Source organism: Gobius niger (assembly GCF_951799975.1).
Source record: "Gobius niger genome assembly, chromosome: 22".
Taxonomy (NCBI): Eukaryota; Metazoa; Chordata; class Actinopteri; order Gobiiformes; family Gobiidae; genus Gobius; species Gobius niger.
In genome coordinates this window covers 7,825,195-7,838,766 of record NC_136873.1, presented here as the reverse complement: position 1 = coordinate 7,838,766, position 13,572 = coordinate 7,825,195, and the positions used below count along the sequence as shown (strand labels likewise).

At 33.9% G+C, this 13,572-nt stretch overlaps 1 protein-coding gene across 1 annotated transcript; it reads left to right on the top strand.

The window, feature by feature from the left end:
• Positions 1-1,498: 1,498 nt before the first annotated feature.
• On the top strand, positions 1,499-6,160 carry LOC306981321 (14 kDa phosphohistidine phosphatase-like). The gene is made up of 3 exons (XM_079580898.1): positions 1,499-1,861; positions 3,458-3,585; positions 6,027-6,160. Exons 1-3 carry the CDS (start codon positions 1,696-1,698, stop codon positions 6,117-6,119), a joined length of 387 nt encoding a protein of 128 aa, XP_079437024.1. The 5' UTR covers positions 1,499-1,695; the 3' UTR covers positions 6,120-6,160.
• The last annotated feature ends 7,412 nt before the right edge of the window (positions 6,161-13,572 follow it).

Below are 13,572 nucleotides of genomic sequence, written 5' to 3'. Positions count from 1 at the left end.
TTTGCGATTATGCTAATTTTGTAATCGTTTACTGTTGTAATCGAAATCGTAATCGAATTTCGATTAATTGCACAGCCCTAAAAGCAACGTTAAATGATGACTGGCTTTACCCCAATCTCTAAGACAGACCGACAGACAGAAGCTCTGACAGGTAAGATCCCATTTAGACGCTTAAAAACCATCGATTGGATCTTAAACTGGATCCTGGAGCTCGCTGGGAGCCAGAACAGGAGTTATTTGCTCATATTTACATACATGCTGCAGTGTTTTGGGCCAGTGTAACGCCTCCTTCTTCCTCGTTTCTGTCATTTTTTTAATGTGTTTTTTGTAGTTTACCAGATTTTCATCGCTTTTCAGCACTTTGTGTTTTTGTCACTTTTCTGTTGCGTTTTCGTCACTCATTATAGTCATTTTTGTCACATTTTTGTCACTTTTTCAGATTTTTTTTGTCACATTTTTCATCAAATTTTTGTCACTTTTTGTCAATTTTTGTCACTTTTCTGTCACTTTTTCGTAAATGTTTGTAAATTTTTTGTCACTTTACTCTTTTGTGGCTTTTTCATAATTTTTTAGTAACTTTTTTGTACATTTATTGTCACTTTTTTGTCACTATTTGTAAAATTTGTTGTCACTTTTCTGTCACTTTTTCGTACATTTTTGTCATTTTTTTTGACATTTTTGTTGCATTTTTGTGGTTTTTATCTCTCTTTTCATCATTTTTTGTCACATTTTTGTCACTTTTTCATATTTTTTTTGCCACATTTTTCGTCAAAATTTTGTCACTTTTTTGTACATTTTTTGTCATATTTTTGACATTTTTGTTGCATTTTTGTGGTTCTTATCTCTCTTTTCATCATTTTTTTGTCACATTTTTGTCACTTTTTTCATCAATTTTTTGTCACTCTTTTGTACATTTTCGTCACTTTTTGTCACTTTTTGTCACTTTTTCATAATTTTTTGTCACATTTTTGTCCCTTTTTGTCAATTTTTTGTCACTTTTCTGTCATTTTTTCGTAAATTTGTGTCCATTTTTTGTCACTTTTTCGTTACTCTTTTGTGGCTTTTTCATTATTTTTTGTCACATTTTTGTCACTTTTTTCCATCAAATTTTTGTCACTTTTTTGTACATTTTCGTCACTTTTTCATATTTTTTTTGTCACATTTTTCGTCAAAATTGTGTCACTTTTTTGTCACTATTTGTCAATTTTTTGTCACTTTTTTGTCACTATTTCGTACATTTTTGTACATTTTTTTTGACATTTTTGTTGCATTTTTGTGGTTTTTATCTCTCCTTTGTTGCATTTTCATCCATGTTTTCTTGTTGCTATTTTGACACTTTTTTCAAGAACCTTTTAGATTTAAGGGATTAAACACTGGTTCAAAGTCGGTAGTATAATGTAGCAAATAAGTACCGTTCTTTTTTGTTTTGTTTTTCAATGCATTTGCCATAGACGATCCTATTTCCGCTTTTATTTTGAAGGTCAACATGCACCGGAAGTCTTCGTGTTGTTGCCGGAAGTGTCATGTCCACCGCTTGTGCTGCGTGAATGAAAGCGCGTGTTGTCTGTACGCTTGATTTACGTCCTTTTCTTCCCACGTCACCCTCCGTTCTCAATCACGGAGCCCCGCGGACGTCCCTCGCTGGTCTTGTTTCTCTGTCTGCTTCTCGCCGGGCTCGTGAGGACTCGCTTCGACATGTGCACGCAGACGAGGGCAGCGGCGCTCATGGCCAACGTCCCCCGGGCTGACATCGACCCGTCCGGGGTGTTCAAGTACGTGCTCATCCGAGTGCACAGCCGGGAGGAGGGCGACGACTCCGAGATAGACATCGTGAGGGGCTACGGCTGGGCGGAGTACCACGGTCAGGGCACTTGTGTTGTCTTTGCTAACCTCTTACCTCTCGCGATAACTGAGAACGTGACTGTTTTTTTTTGCAATTTTTGTCTTGTTTTTGTCCAGAGAAACCACAACAAAAAATGATAGAGAAAATGATTAAAAAAACAACAAAAATATGACAAAAATGTGGCGACGTGATGAAAAGTTTCCATCACTTTTGTAGGTCTTAGCTTTCAAATGAGGCGTTGCATTGTTGATCTCCAGTCGAGAAGCTTTTAGATTTGGGTAAAGCCCAGTATAAATGAACATGAATCTAAAAGGACTTCCGTGGAGTATGGTGTACCACAAGGTTCAATTTTCGGACCATTATTATTCAACAAAAATGTGTCAAAAACTCAACAAAAAGTGGCAAAAATTCAACAAAAATGTGACAAAAATTCAACAAAAAAATTACCAAAAAGTGACTAAAATTCTACAAAAAATGCAACAAAAATGTGACAAAAACTCAACAAAAAGTGACAAAAATTCAACAAAAAATGCAACAAAAATGTGACAAAAACTCAACAAAAAGTGGCAAAAATTCAACAAAAATGTGACAAAAATTCAATAAAAAAATTACCAAAAAGTGACAAAAATTCAACAAAAAATGCAACAAAAATGTGACAAAAACTCAACAAAAAGTGACAAAAATTCAACAAAAAATGCAACAAAAATGTGACAAAAATTCAACAAAAATGTGACAAAAATTCAACAAAAATGTGACAAAAATTCAACAAAAACGTGACAAAAACTCAACAAAAATGTGACAAAAACTCAACAAAAAGTGACAAAAATTCAACAAAAATGTGACAAAAATTCAACAAAAATGTGACAAAAACTCATCAAAAACTCAACCAAAAATTACAAAAATGTGACAAAACCTCAACAAAAATGTGACAAAAATTCGAATAAAAATTCAACAAAAATGTGACAAAAATTCAACAAAAATGTGACAAAAATTCAACAAAAATGTGACAAAAATGTGACAAAAATGTGACAAAAATTACACAAAAACTCAACAAAAAGTGACAAAAATTCAACAAAAATGTGACAAAAATTCAAAGAAAAATGTGACAAAAATTACACAAAAACTCAACAAAAAGTGACAAAAACTCAACAAAAATGTGACAAAGATTCAAACAAAAAATTCAACAAAAATGTGACAAAAATTACACAAAAATGTGACAAAAACTCAACAAAATGTGACAAAAATTCGACAAAAATGGAAAAAAAGAAGAAAAAAAACATACAAAAGGTGACACAACACAGCAACAACGCGGGGAAAAAGGTCAGTTTTGTGGGTCTTAGCTTTCAAATGAGGTGTTACACAGCCAAAAGAGGACAGAATGCATTTGGTTAAGGCGGGTGGTAAGAGGTTAAAATATGTATTTGTGGAAGTGTCACAATTACGCTAATTTGGACCAGGCTGGTCAGAGTCCAGGGCTGTTTTTCAGTCCCAGTCCGCCCCTGTTTTTGTCATATTATTTGTTGCTTTCGTCATTGCTTTCGCCCTCAATGTCTGTAGATAGAGGTTTCGATCCCATGTGTTCTGCATTATTGTGACATTCTGTGTGTTTGACAGCGGACATCTATGATAAGGTCTCCGAGGAGCTGGAGAAGGACGGTGTTCTGGACTGTGAGTGCCTCGGAGGAGGACGCATCCGGCACGAGCCGCAGGCCAAGAAAATCCACGTCTATGGATACTCCATGGTACACTGAGCTTCTTTTAATACTGTAAAGCCAGTACTGGGCTCGTAGAAAGGGTTTGAAAATATTATTATCAATATTCTTCTCAATACGCCTGGCACAACCTTCCATATATGCAGCCCTGAGCTCCTCCTCAGGTGGTTCCAGAGGCGAGGGCCGTAATATTGGAAACACGCCTCACCATGAGTCTTTTTGTTGACTTTAGGAATAACTAGGCGACCCCTGAGGAGGAGCGAAGGGGGCGTGAAGGTTCATAAGGTCAAAGCAGTTCTGAAAGATAAGAAGGACCAAGACCATTAAGACATTTAAAAACCATTAAAAGAACTTTAAAATCGATCCTGAAACACACGTGGAGCCAATGCAGCGATTCTCAAACCGGTGTCATGTGGTCCCGCCTCCTGGTCTTCGTCAGGTGTAATGTGGTCCCGCCTCCTGGTCTTCGTCAGGACTCGAGCTGCTGTAAACCTGAGATCCTCTTTTTGGGAAGAGCAGAAAGCAGGGCATTACAGTAGTGGATACGACTGGTGATAAAAGCATGCATGAGCGTCTCCGTGTTGGCCCGAGAGAGAATGGGGCGACTCTGGCTATGTTCTTTAGATGGTAAAAACCTGTCTTTGTGATGTTCTTCATGTGTGGAATAAAAGTCAGCTCAGAGTCAAAGATCACACCCAGGTTCTTCACCTGTGAGGAAGGATTCATAGACAGTGAGTCTCTCTCTCAGGGCCGATGATTAACATTTCAGTTTTGTCCTGGTTAAGCTGGAGAAAGTTTTCTGCCATCCAGGATTTGATTCTAAAATGCAGTTAAAAAGTGCATCTACTGGCCTGGTGTCATCAGGAGACATGGAGATGTATAACTGTGTATCATCAGCATAACTGTGACCCTGTGTCTCCTGATGACATCACCAAGAGACAGCGTTAGCCACATAGCATAATTGCCTAACTCATTTTTATTTTGATCTTGGAAAACATTTACAAAGACGTTTTATAGGAAACACATTGTTTTTCTCTTATTGCCATTTTAACAATGCAAAATGACTTAGGCAGTTATGCTATGTGGCTAACGATATACAGGTTAAAAAGCACTGGGCCTAAGATTGAACCCTGGGGTACACCACATGTAATTTTATGGACCTTAGAGGAGCCTGTCCGTGAGGTAGGAAGTAAAACATTTGTGTACAAAAGGTTCACTTTACAAAATGGGTCCTTCCCACGAGGGCCTTATACCGGTCTGATACCGATCTGAAGGGGATTGGCCGATAGCCGATATATAGGCCGATGTTTTAAGGATTTTATTTGATGGAATTTTTTTGTTTTTATCTGTCAAATAGTCAATAGTTAAACATTTGTTATTATAGTAAAGATTTCAGTTGTGAAAATACATACTAGGGCTGTGCAATTAATCGAAATTCGATTACGATTTCGATTACAACAGTAAACGATTACAAAATTAGCATAATCGCAAAAAATCGATTATAATTTTTTTTTTCAATTTTTCAAGATTTTTTTTTTTTCAAATTTTTTTTTTTATGTTTTTTTTTTCAAATTTTTAATTTGGGGATTTTTGTCACTTTTTTAATGGATTTTTGTCACTTTTTTAATGGATTTTTGTCACTTTTTTAATGGATTTTTGTCACTTTTTTGATGGATTTTTGTCTTTTTTTTAATGGATTTTTGTCACTTTTTTGATGGATTTTTGTCATTTTTTTGATGGATTTTTGTCACTTTTTTGCTGGATTTTTGTCACTTTTTTGATGGATTTTTGTCACTTTTTTAATGGATTTTTGTCACTTTTTTGATGGATTTTTGTCTTTTTTTAATGGATTTTTGTCACTTTTTTGATGGATTTTTGTCACATTTTTGATGGATTTTTGTCTTTTTTTATGGATTTTTGTCACTTTTTTAATGGATTTTTGTCTTTTTTTATGGATTTTTGTCACTTTTTTAATGGATTTTTGTCTTTTTTTATGGATTTTTGTCACTTTTTTTATGGATTTTTGTCACTTTTTTGATGGATTATTGTCTTTTTTTATGGATTTTTGTCACTTTTTTAATGGATTTTTGTCTTTTTTCTGCTGGATTTTTGTCTTTTTTTGCTGGATTTTTGTCTCTTTTTTGCTGGATTTTTGTCACTTTTTTGATGTTTTTTTTTTTAAAGGCAACAAATAATCGTTTGAATAATCGTGATTTCAATTATGACAAAAATAATCGTGATTATTATTTTTTCAATAATCGAGCAGCCCTAATACATACAAATATAGAGTTCGGCTGATATGTATATTTCATACACGGGGATATATCAGATCCAGGGTTATTTATCAAATGGTAGGATTTAATATTGTGTTGTATTCATTGTTTATTATGATATTCCACACATTTTTAAACTTGTTAATGATCAGAACATCACTGCTGTCTCCTAAATGTATGAATGTATGTGTTTGGCAGGGATTTGGCCGAGCGAACCACGCAGTGAGCACAGAGAAGCTGAAGGAGCGATATCCCGACTACGAGGTGTCCTGGTCCAACGAGGGGTACTGAGGCCCGGAGAGGACAAACTTCATCGCTGACCCTCAACAGCAAAGCAAATGGGAAACTTTAGTATTACAGCGAGTTTTTAGCAGACAAAACTAATGTTGATAAACCGAGCGTGTGTTTGGACTATAAAGACTGACTTGTTTTAGAGTCACTGATGTGTTTTGTGAAAGTTTGTCTCCTTTTTCAAGCTTTCCATCATGTTTTTCTGTCACTCCCTCATTAAAAACATGGCTGAAGTGTTGCCTTGGCACATTCACGTATTTCTGAGTAATCTGTAAAAACTCTGATGGCGGCCATTTTAGGGATAGGTTTGCCTGAGTCCTCCTAGGAACGCCCCCACCTCCTGGAGACGCCTCCGACTTGACCCCGTTTTAGATCATTTTGGTGTTTTCAATCAACTTGTTTAGTAAAAATGGATGAGAAAAGTCGTGTATGTAATTATCCAATAAATTTAACCCCTTAACTCCCACCTGAACCGAGCACATTTTCTCCAGTTTGGCTTTACCCCAATCCAAAAGCTTCTGGAAAAAAGGTGTGAAAATAGCGACAAAACTGAGATGAAAATGATGATGGAAATGTGACAAAAAAGTGACAAAAAAATGGATGAAAAAGAGGCAAAAATGTCACAAGAAATGGACAAAAAATGACCAAAAAAATGACAAAAATGTTACAAAATGTGACACAAAAATTACAAAAATGTGATTAAAATTTGACAAAAAAATTGCAAAAATTTGACAAAAAATTGATGGAAAATGGACGAAAAATAACAAAAAATGTGACAAAAAATGTGATAATAAATGGACGAAAAAAGGACAAAAATGTGATAAAAATGACAAAAATGTGACAAAAAAAATTACGAAAAAATGACAAAAAATGTGCCCAAAATGTGATAAAAAAGGACAAAAAAAATCACCAAAAATTTACAAAAAATTACAAAAATGTGACCAAAAAAATGACCAAAATGTAACAAAAAAATGACAAAAATGTGATGAAAAATTGACAAAAATTGACAAAAAATGTGACCAAAATGTGATAAAAAATGGACGAAAAAATCACAAAAAATGTGACAAAAAATTACTAAAAGTTACAAAAATGAGTTGAATATCCAACAAAAAAATGATGGAAAAAAAATCTGATGTCGTGCGGAAAAAGATCCTCTCGGTTCAGGCGGGAGTTAAGAGGTTAATGCCAGTTTGCATCTAATTTGATACTTTTTAATGACTTTTAACGCCCTGAACCCTGAATAAAGCAGTTGACGAGTTCTGTGTTTCTGGTCTTTGAAATGTTCTGTTATCACGTTGATGTTGGGAGAACCTGATCCAAATGAATAATAAATAAATAATCCATGAAAACAAAATTCATGGATTGTATTTTACTTTTGTCCACTAGATGGTGCAGTTGAGCACACTTGAACTCACAACGGGTGCTGCAGCAAAGTATTGTAGAATTGTTTTGTATTTTTTGTTTATGGTGTGATTTCCTATTGTTGTGTTGAAGAAGTATTTAGAGAAAACGTACTGAGCAACTGAGCGTGGGGTTTTGGTGGGGTTCAGCAAGGAAACCGCTTTTTTAACCTCTTAGCCTTCCCATCTTAACTCGGTGCATTTTCTCCAGTTCAGCTTGACCCAAATCTCAAAGCTTCTCGAATGGAGCTCACAGCTTGTATCAATCAATCAAACTTTACTCCAAGCCAACGCAACTGGTTAAGACATTTTAGAGTCATAACACGTTGTCAGCGAAAACCCTCCACTCCACTAGATAATTCATGGTCACCACACTTGACTGAATTACCTAATCCACCACAATTCTACTTTCTGTTGTTTCATTCTTTTGCATAACAAAGCTTCCTGTACCGTCTTTAGATCCTTGTTGCATTCCCAAAGCCCACACACCTGCACACATAAGTAAAGTCAAGTGTAAATCGGGCCCATATGGATATTTTCTCACAGCAGATTGTTCAGTAGAAGTGAAAAAACGGCAGTTGTAGCTAGCGCTAGCTAACCGTTAGCATTAGTCCGATGCTAACATGCAGCATCATGTTAGCATTCTCCGTTATTTATGTATTTATGGGCTGTTGAACCACTTTGCTCTTTGTATCTTTATTTAGTAGAAAACTATATTCATATTGCAGAATTTGTTAACCTCTTACCTCCCGCCAAAACCAAATGCATTCTCTCCTCTTTGCCATTTTATTTTATGGTTTATTTGGTAGGGACAGTGCAAGTAAATGAACAAGCCACATCGGATTGTAGCCTTAGGCTAATTTTCATCCGTCGTCCCCCATGCGCACTCTTTTGTTACTTTTTTTGTTACTTTTTAGATGCATTTTTGTCACATTTTTTGCTGGATTTTTGTCATTTTTTGCTGTTTTTTTTTTTCATTTTTTGCTGGATTTTTGTCACTTTTTTGCTGGATTTTTGTCACTTTTTTGCTGGATTTTTGTCACTTTTTTGCTGGATTTTTGTCACTTTTTTGCTGGATTTTTGTCACTTTTTAGCTGGATTTTTGTCATTTTTTTGCTGGATTTTTGCCATTTTTTTGCTGGATTTTTGTCATTTTTTTGCTAGATTTTAGTACATTTTTTGTCATTTTTTTGCTGGATTTTTGCCATTTTTTTGCTGGATTTTTGTCTTTTTTTTGCTGGATTTTTGACACTTTTTAGCTGTATTTTTGCCATTTTTTTGCTAGATTTTAGTACATTTTTTGTCATTTTTTTGCTGGATTTTTGTCATTTTTTTGCTGGATTTTTGCCATTTTTTTGCTGGATTTTTGTCATTTTTTTGCTGGATTTTTGACACTTTTTAGCTGTATTTTTGCCATTTTTTTGCTAGATTTTAGTACATTTTTTGCTGTATTTTTGTCATTTTTTTGCTGAATTTTTGTCCTTTTTTGCTGGATTTTTGTCTTTTTTTGCTGGATTTTTGTCATTTTTTTGCTAGATTTTAGTACATTTTTTGCTGTATTTTTGTCATTTTTTTGCTGGATTTTTGTCATTTTTTTGCTGGATTTTTGTCATTTTTTTGCTGATTTTTTGTCATTTCTTTGCTGGATTTTTGTCTTTTTTTTGCTGGATTTTTGTCACTTTTTTTGCTGGATTTTTGTCATTTTTTTGCTGGATTTTTGTCATTTTTTTGCTGGATTTTTGTCATTTTTTTGCTAGATTTTAGTACATTTTTTGTCATTTTTTTGCTGGATTTTTGTCATTTTTTTGCTGGATTTTTGCCATTTTTTTGCTGGATTTTTGTCATTTTTTTGCTGGATTTTTGACACTTTTTAGCTGTATTTTTGCCATTTTTTTTTGCTAGATTTTAGTACATTTTTTGTCATTTTTTTGCTGGATTTTTGTCATTTTTTTGCTGGATTTTTGCCATTTTTTTGCTGGATTTTTGTCATTTTTTTGCTGGATTTTTGACACTTTTTAGCTGTATTTTTGCCATTTTTTTGCTAGATTTTAGTACATTTTTTGCTGTATTTTTGTCATTTTTTTGCTGAATTTTTGTCCTTTTTTGCTGGATTTTTGTCTTTTTTTGCTGGATTTTTGTCATTTTTTTGCTAGATTTTAGTACATTTTTTGCTGTATTTTTGTCATTTTTTTGCTGGATTTTTGTCATTTTTTTGCTGGATTTTTGTCTTTTTTTGCTGGATTTTTGTCATTTTTTTGCTGAATTTTTGTCATTTTTTTGCTGATTTTTTGTCATTTCTTTGCTGGATTTTTGTCTTTTTTTTGCTGGATTTTTGTCACTTTTTTTGCTGGATTTTTGTCATTTTTTTGCTGGATTTTTGTCATTTTTTTGCTGGATTTTTGTCATTTTTTTGCTGGATTTTTGTCACTTTTTTGTCAATTTACATCCTCACTTTCTTCTCGTTTTTTGTCGCCATTTTAAAGAAGCTTTTAGATTTGGAGAATTTGGAGAACAGGAGAAAACATGTCCAGGTGGGAGTTAAGAGCTTAAAGTAATTTTTGAATAATTAAAGACATTTTAGATTTTTTTCTCCAACTTGTTTTCCCCCTAAACTGCTTCCAAACCTGACCATATATGGGCGATTCTGTATCTACACCTGCAGTAGAACCATGAGGTAAGAGCGCCGCATCATCCTTTGAGGAAAATTATTTTTATGGTGATTTCCAGGTGCATTGTGGGTAGACCTAAAGTCCAGGCCTTATCTCCTGAGGCAGAGACGCCAAGCCCTGCATGGAGGAGTGGAGGAAGATGAGAGTTCACCTCATTCTGCTGCTCACTCTACGGGGTAAGGCTTTAAGTAATGGCGCTTTTATGGAAATGACATTGAACTCATGACTTTGTTTATGTTCATTTTGTGAATTTGAATGGAAATCGACTGTAATTGTAAACAGAATGTCATAATGTCCTCTGAAAACAACAACAAAAAGCTGAAAATAATCTTACACTGTGGTCTATGTTCTGAAAGCCGTGTAATTCTCATGTTATTTCAGTACCTAGTTCATATTTTATATATTTTTTTCCCCCTAGTTTTTGTGTTTTGGTTTTTTACCCCTTAATCCCTCCTGAACTGAGCACATTTTCCCCAGTTTGGCTTTACCCCAGTCCAAAAGCTTCTGGGAAAAAGCTGTGAAAATAGCAACAAAACTGAGACGAAAACAATGATGGAAATGTGGCAAAAAAATGTTACAAAAAATTGACAAAGAATTGACGAAAAAATGACAAAAAAAATAACAAAAAAAAAAGACAAAAATGTGACAAACAAATGTCACAAAAAAATTACAAAAAATGACAAAAAATTGATAAAAATGTGACAAAAATGTGACAAAAAATGACAAAAATGTGATAAAAATGTGACAAAAAATGACAAAAATGTGACAAAAAAATGACAAAAAAAATGACAAAAAATGTGACAAAAAAATAACAAAAATGTGATAAAAATGTGACAAAAAAATGACAAAAAATGTGACAAAAAAATGTGACAAAAAAATGTGACAAAAAAATAACAAAAATTTGATAAAAATGTGACAAAAAAATGACAAAAATGTGACAAAAAAATGACAAAAAAATGACAAAAAAATGACAAAAAAATGACAAAAAATGACACAAATGTGACAAAAAATAACAAAAATGTGATAAAAAATGACACAAATATGACAAAAAATAACAAAAATGTGATAAAAAATGACACAAATATGACAAAAAATAACAAAAATGTGATAAAAAATGACACAAATATGACAAAAAATAACAAAAATGTGACAAAAAAATGTGACAAAAAATATGACAAAAAATTGATTAAAAAAAATGACAAAAAATGACACAAATGTGACAAAAAATAACAAAAATGTGATAAAAAATGACACAAATATGACAAAAAATAACAAAAATGTGATAAAAAATGACACAAATATGACAAAAAATAACAAAAATGTGATAAAAAATGACACAAATATGACAAAAAATAACAAAAATGTGATAAAAAATGACACAAATGTGACAAAAAAATAACAAAAAATATGACAAAAAAAATGACAAAAAATGTGACAAAAAAATGTGACAAAAAATATGACAAAAAATTGATAAAAATGTGACAAAAAAATGACAAAAAATGTGACAAAAAATGTGATGAAAAAATGACAAAAATGTGACAAAAATGTGACAAAAATATGACAAAAAAGTGAAAAAAAATGACAAAAATGTGATGAAAACAAATTGACGAAAAAATGACAAAGTTTGACAAAAAATGACATAAAAGTTACAAAAATGAGTTGAACACCCAACAAAAAAAATCTGATGACGTGAGGAAAAAGATCCTCTCGGTTCAGGCGGGAGTTAAGAGGTTAATAACGAAGATATTTTTCAAAGAATACACCATACTAATTAGATAAAATGAATCACTATAGACCCTCTCGCTGCTGACATCATCAGTGACATCATCTGGAGGCAGGAAGTGACCAAGAGAAATAAGATTAAAACAAAACTAGGGATTATAACAGCTAAAAAATGTGGTTCTGTTGTGAGTTAAGGTGCCAGAACAAGATGAATGACATTTACCGTGATAAAATAAGGTTTATCTGATATTTCCAACAATAGTTAGACATTTGTTTATCGTTACTCTGATGACACAACTCCAAATCTTTTATCACCGTCACGTTTATGACCGAGCTAATGCTAACAGCTCAAAGGCCAGAAACACAGATACCAAAACACGGGGCCTAACGGGAAGTCGTGAGGATAGGGTGACACTGAAATGATCACAAGCACTGAATAAAAAGACAATTCTTTAATTTTTTTGTGTCAAGAATTAGACCAAGTTAAGGCGACGGAATTGCCAGTAAATTTACTCCAATCAGCTGGACGTGCTTTAAACCAGTGTTTCTCAAAGCTGGGCTGTGGAACCCTTTCTAGTGTGTAGGGAGCCTTTCCCAGAAAACATTTCCCTCAAGGTTAATCTGTAAAAAGCATGAAAACATCAGTTCATTAAAATGACTGTTATTCGCCGTTTTTATGCTCATTCCTCGCTTACTCAACCATTTCCAATGCAGTTATTTACATGACTTACATGATGTCTGATCAAATCAAATGTGATCTTATTGTGATAGTGGGTCCCGACACCAAACCAGTTGGGTACCACTGATCCAGAGCACCGAACAAAAACTCCTCGAAAATTAAATGCATGTTGTTCTCTAGAAAACAGTGGGTTCTGTCACATAACGTGTCAGTCTCTGCTTTAGACGGTTCCATTATTGAGAAAGTGCCATATTTTAAATATCTTCGCATCTGGATCGATGAGAGGCTCTCATTTATAAACATGTCCAGGAGCTAACGGACAAACTTAAAGCAAAGCTGTCTTTTTTATACAGAAACAAAAACTGTCTCCCTCCTAACAAGAGGCAACTGTTAATCCAGGCTACGTTACTTTCCATTTTGGATTACGGTGTCATATATATGCATGAATCAGCCATTAGATTCATCCCTGGAGACGGTTATAGGACTCACCACTGTGATCTTTATGCTAAAGTGGGTTGGCATCACTGTCTGCTGTTCATTTATAAAGCTCTTCTTGGTTCCTTCCTGATTATTTGTTTAATCTTATAAATGTCAGGTCAGATGCTTACCCGCTGAGGTCTCAGGACAGTTTGACTCTCGAGTCTCACCGTGTAAAGACAGAATGGGGAAAGAAGGCCTTTTGCTACTTCGCACCAAATGTCTGGAATGAGGCACAGAAAACCTTTTATGTGGATCATCTCATGACCTTCCATCAGTTTAAATCCCTTGTAAAGGAGTTTCCTCCATGTGTCTGCTCTTGTTTTTAAGTTTTATACATTTTCTTAGTATTGTGTTAGAGTCTAATCGTTCCACTGTTGTCTTATTGTTGACTGTTATTTACCTTGTATGTTTTAACAGGTCTTTCTTGCAAATGAGACATTGAGTCTCAAGAGACCACCTGTGTAAATAAAGAATAATAAAAAAAGAAAACCAATTTAATCTAA

What these genes read in the sequence shown, in the direction of transcription:
- LOC306981321 (XM_079580898.1), top strand. Translation starts at nt 1,696, where the DNA reads ATGTGCACGCAGACGAGGGCAGCGGCGCTCATGGCCAACGTCCCCCGG. An exon ending in CGGCTGGGCGGAGTACCACG is followed by an intron (nt 1,862 to 3,457) that starts GTCAGGGCACTT and finishes TGTGTTTGACAG; the next exon opens with CGGACATCTATGATAAGGTC. An exon ending in ACGTCTATGGATACTCCATG is followed by an intron (nt 3,586 to 6,026) that starts GTACACTGAGCT and finishes TGTGTTTGGCAG; the next exon opens with GGATTTGGCCGAGCGAACCA.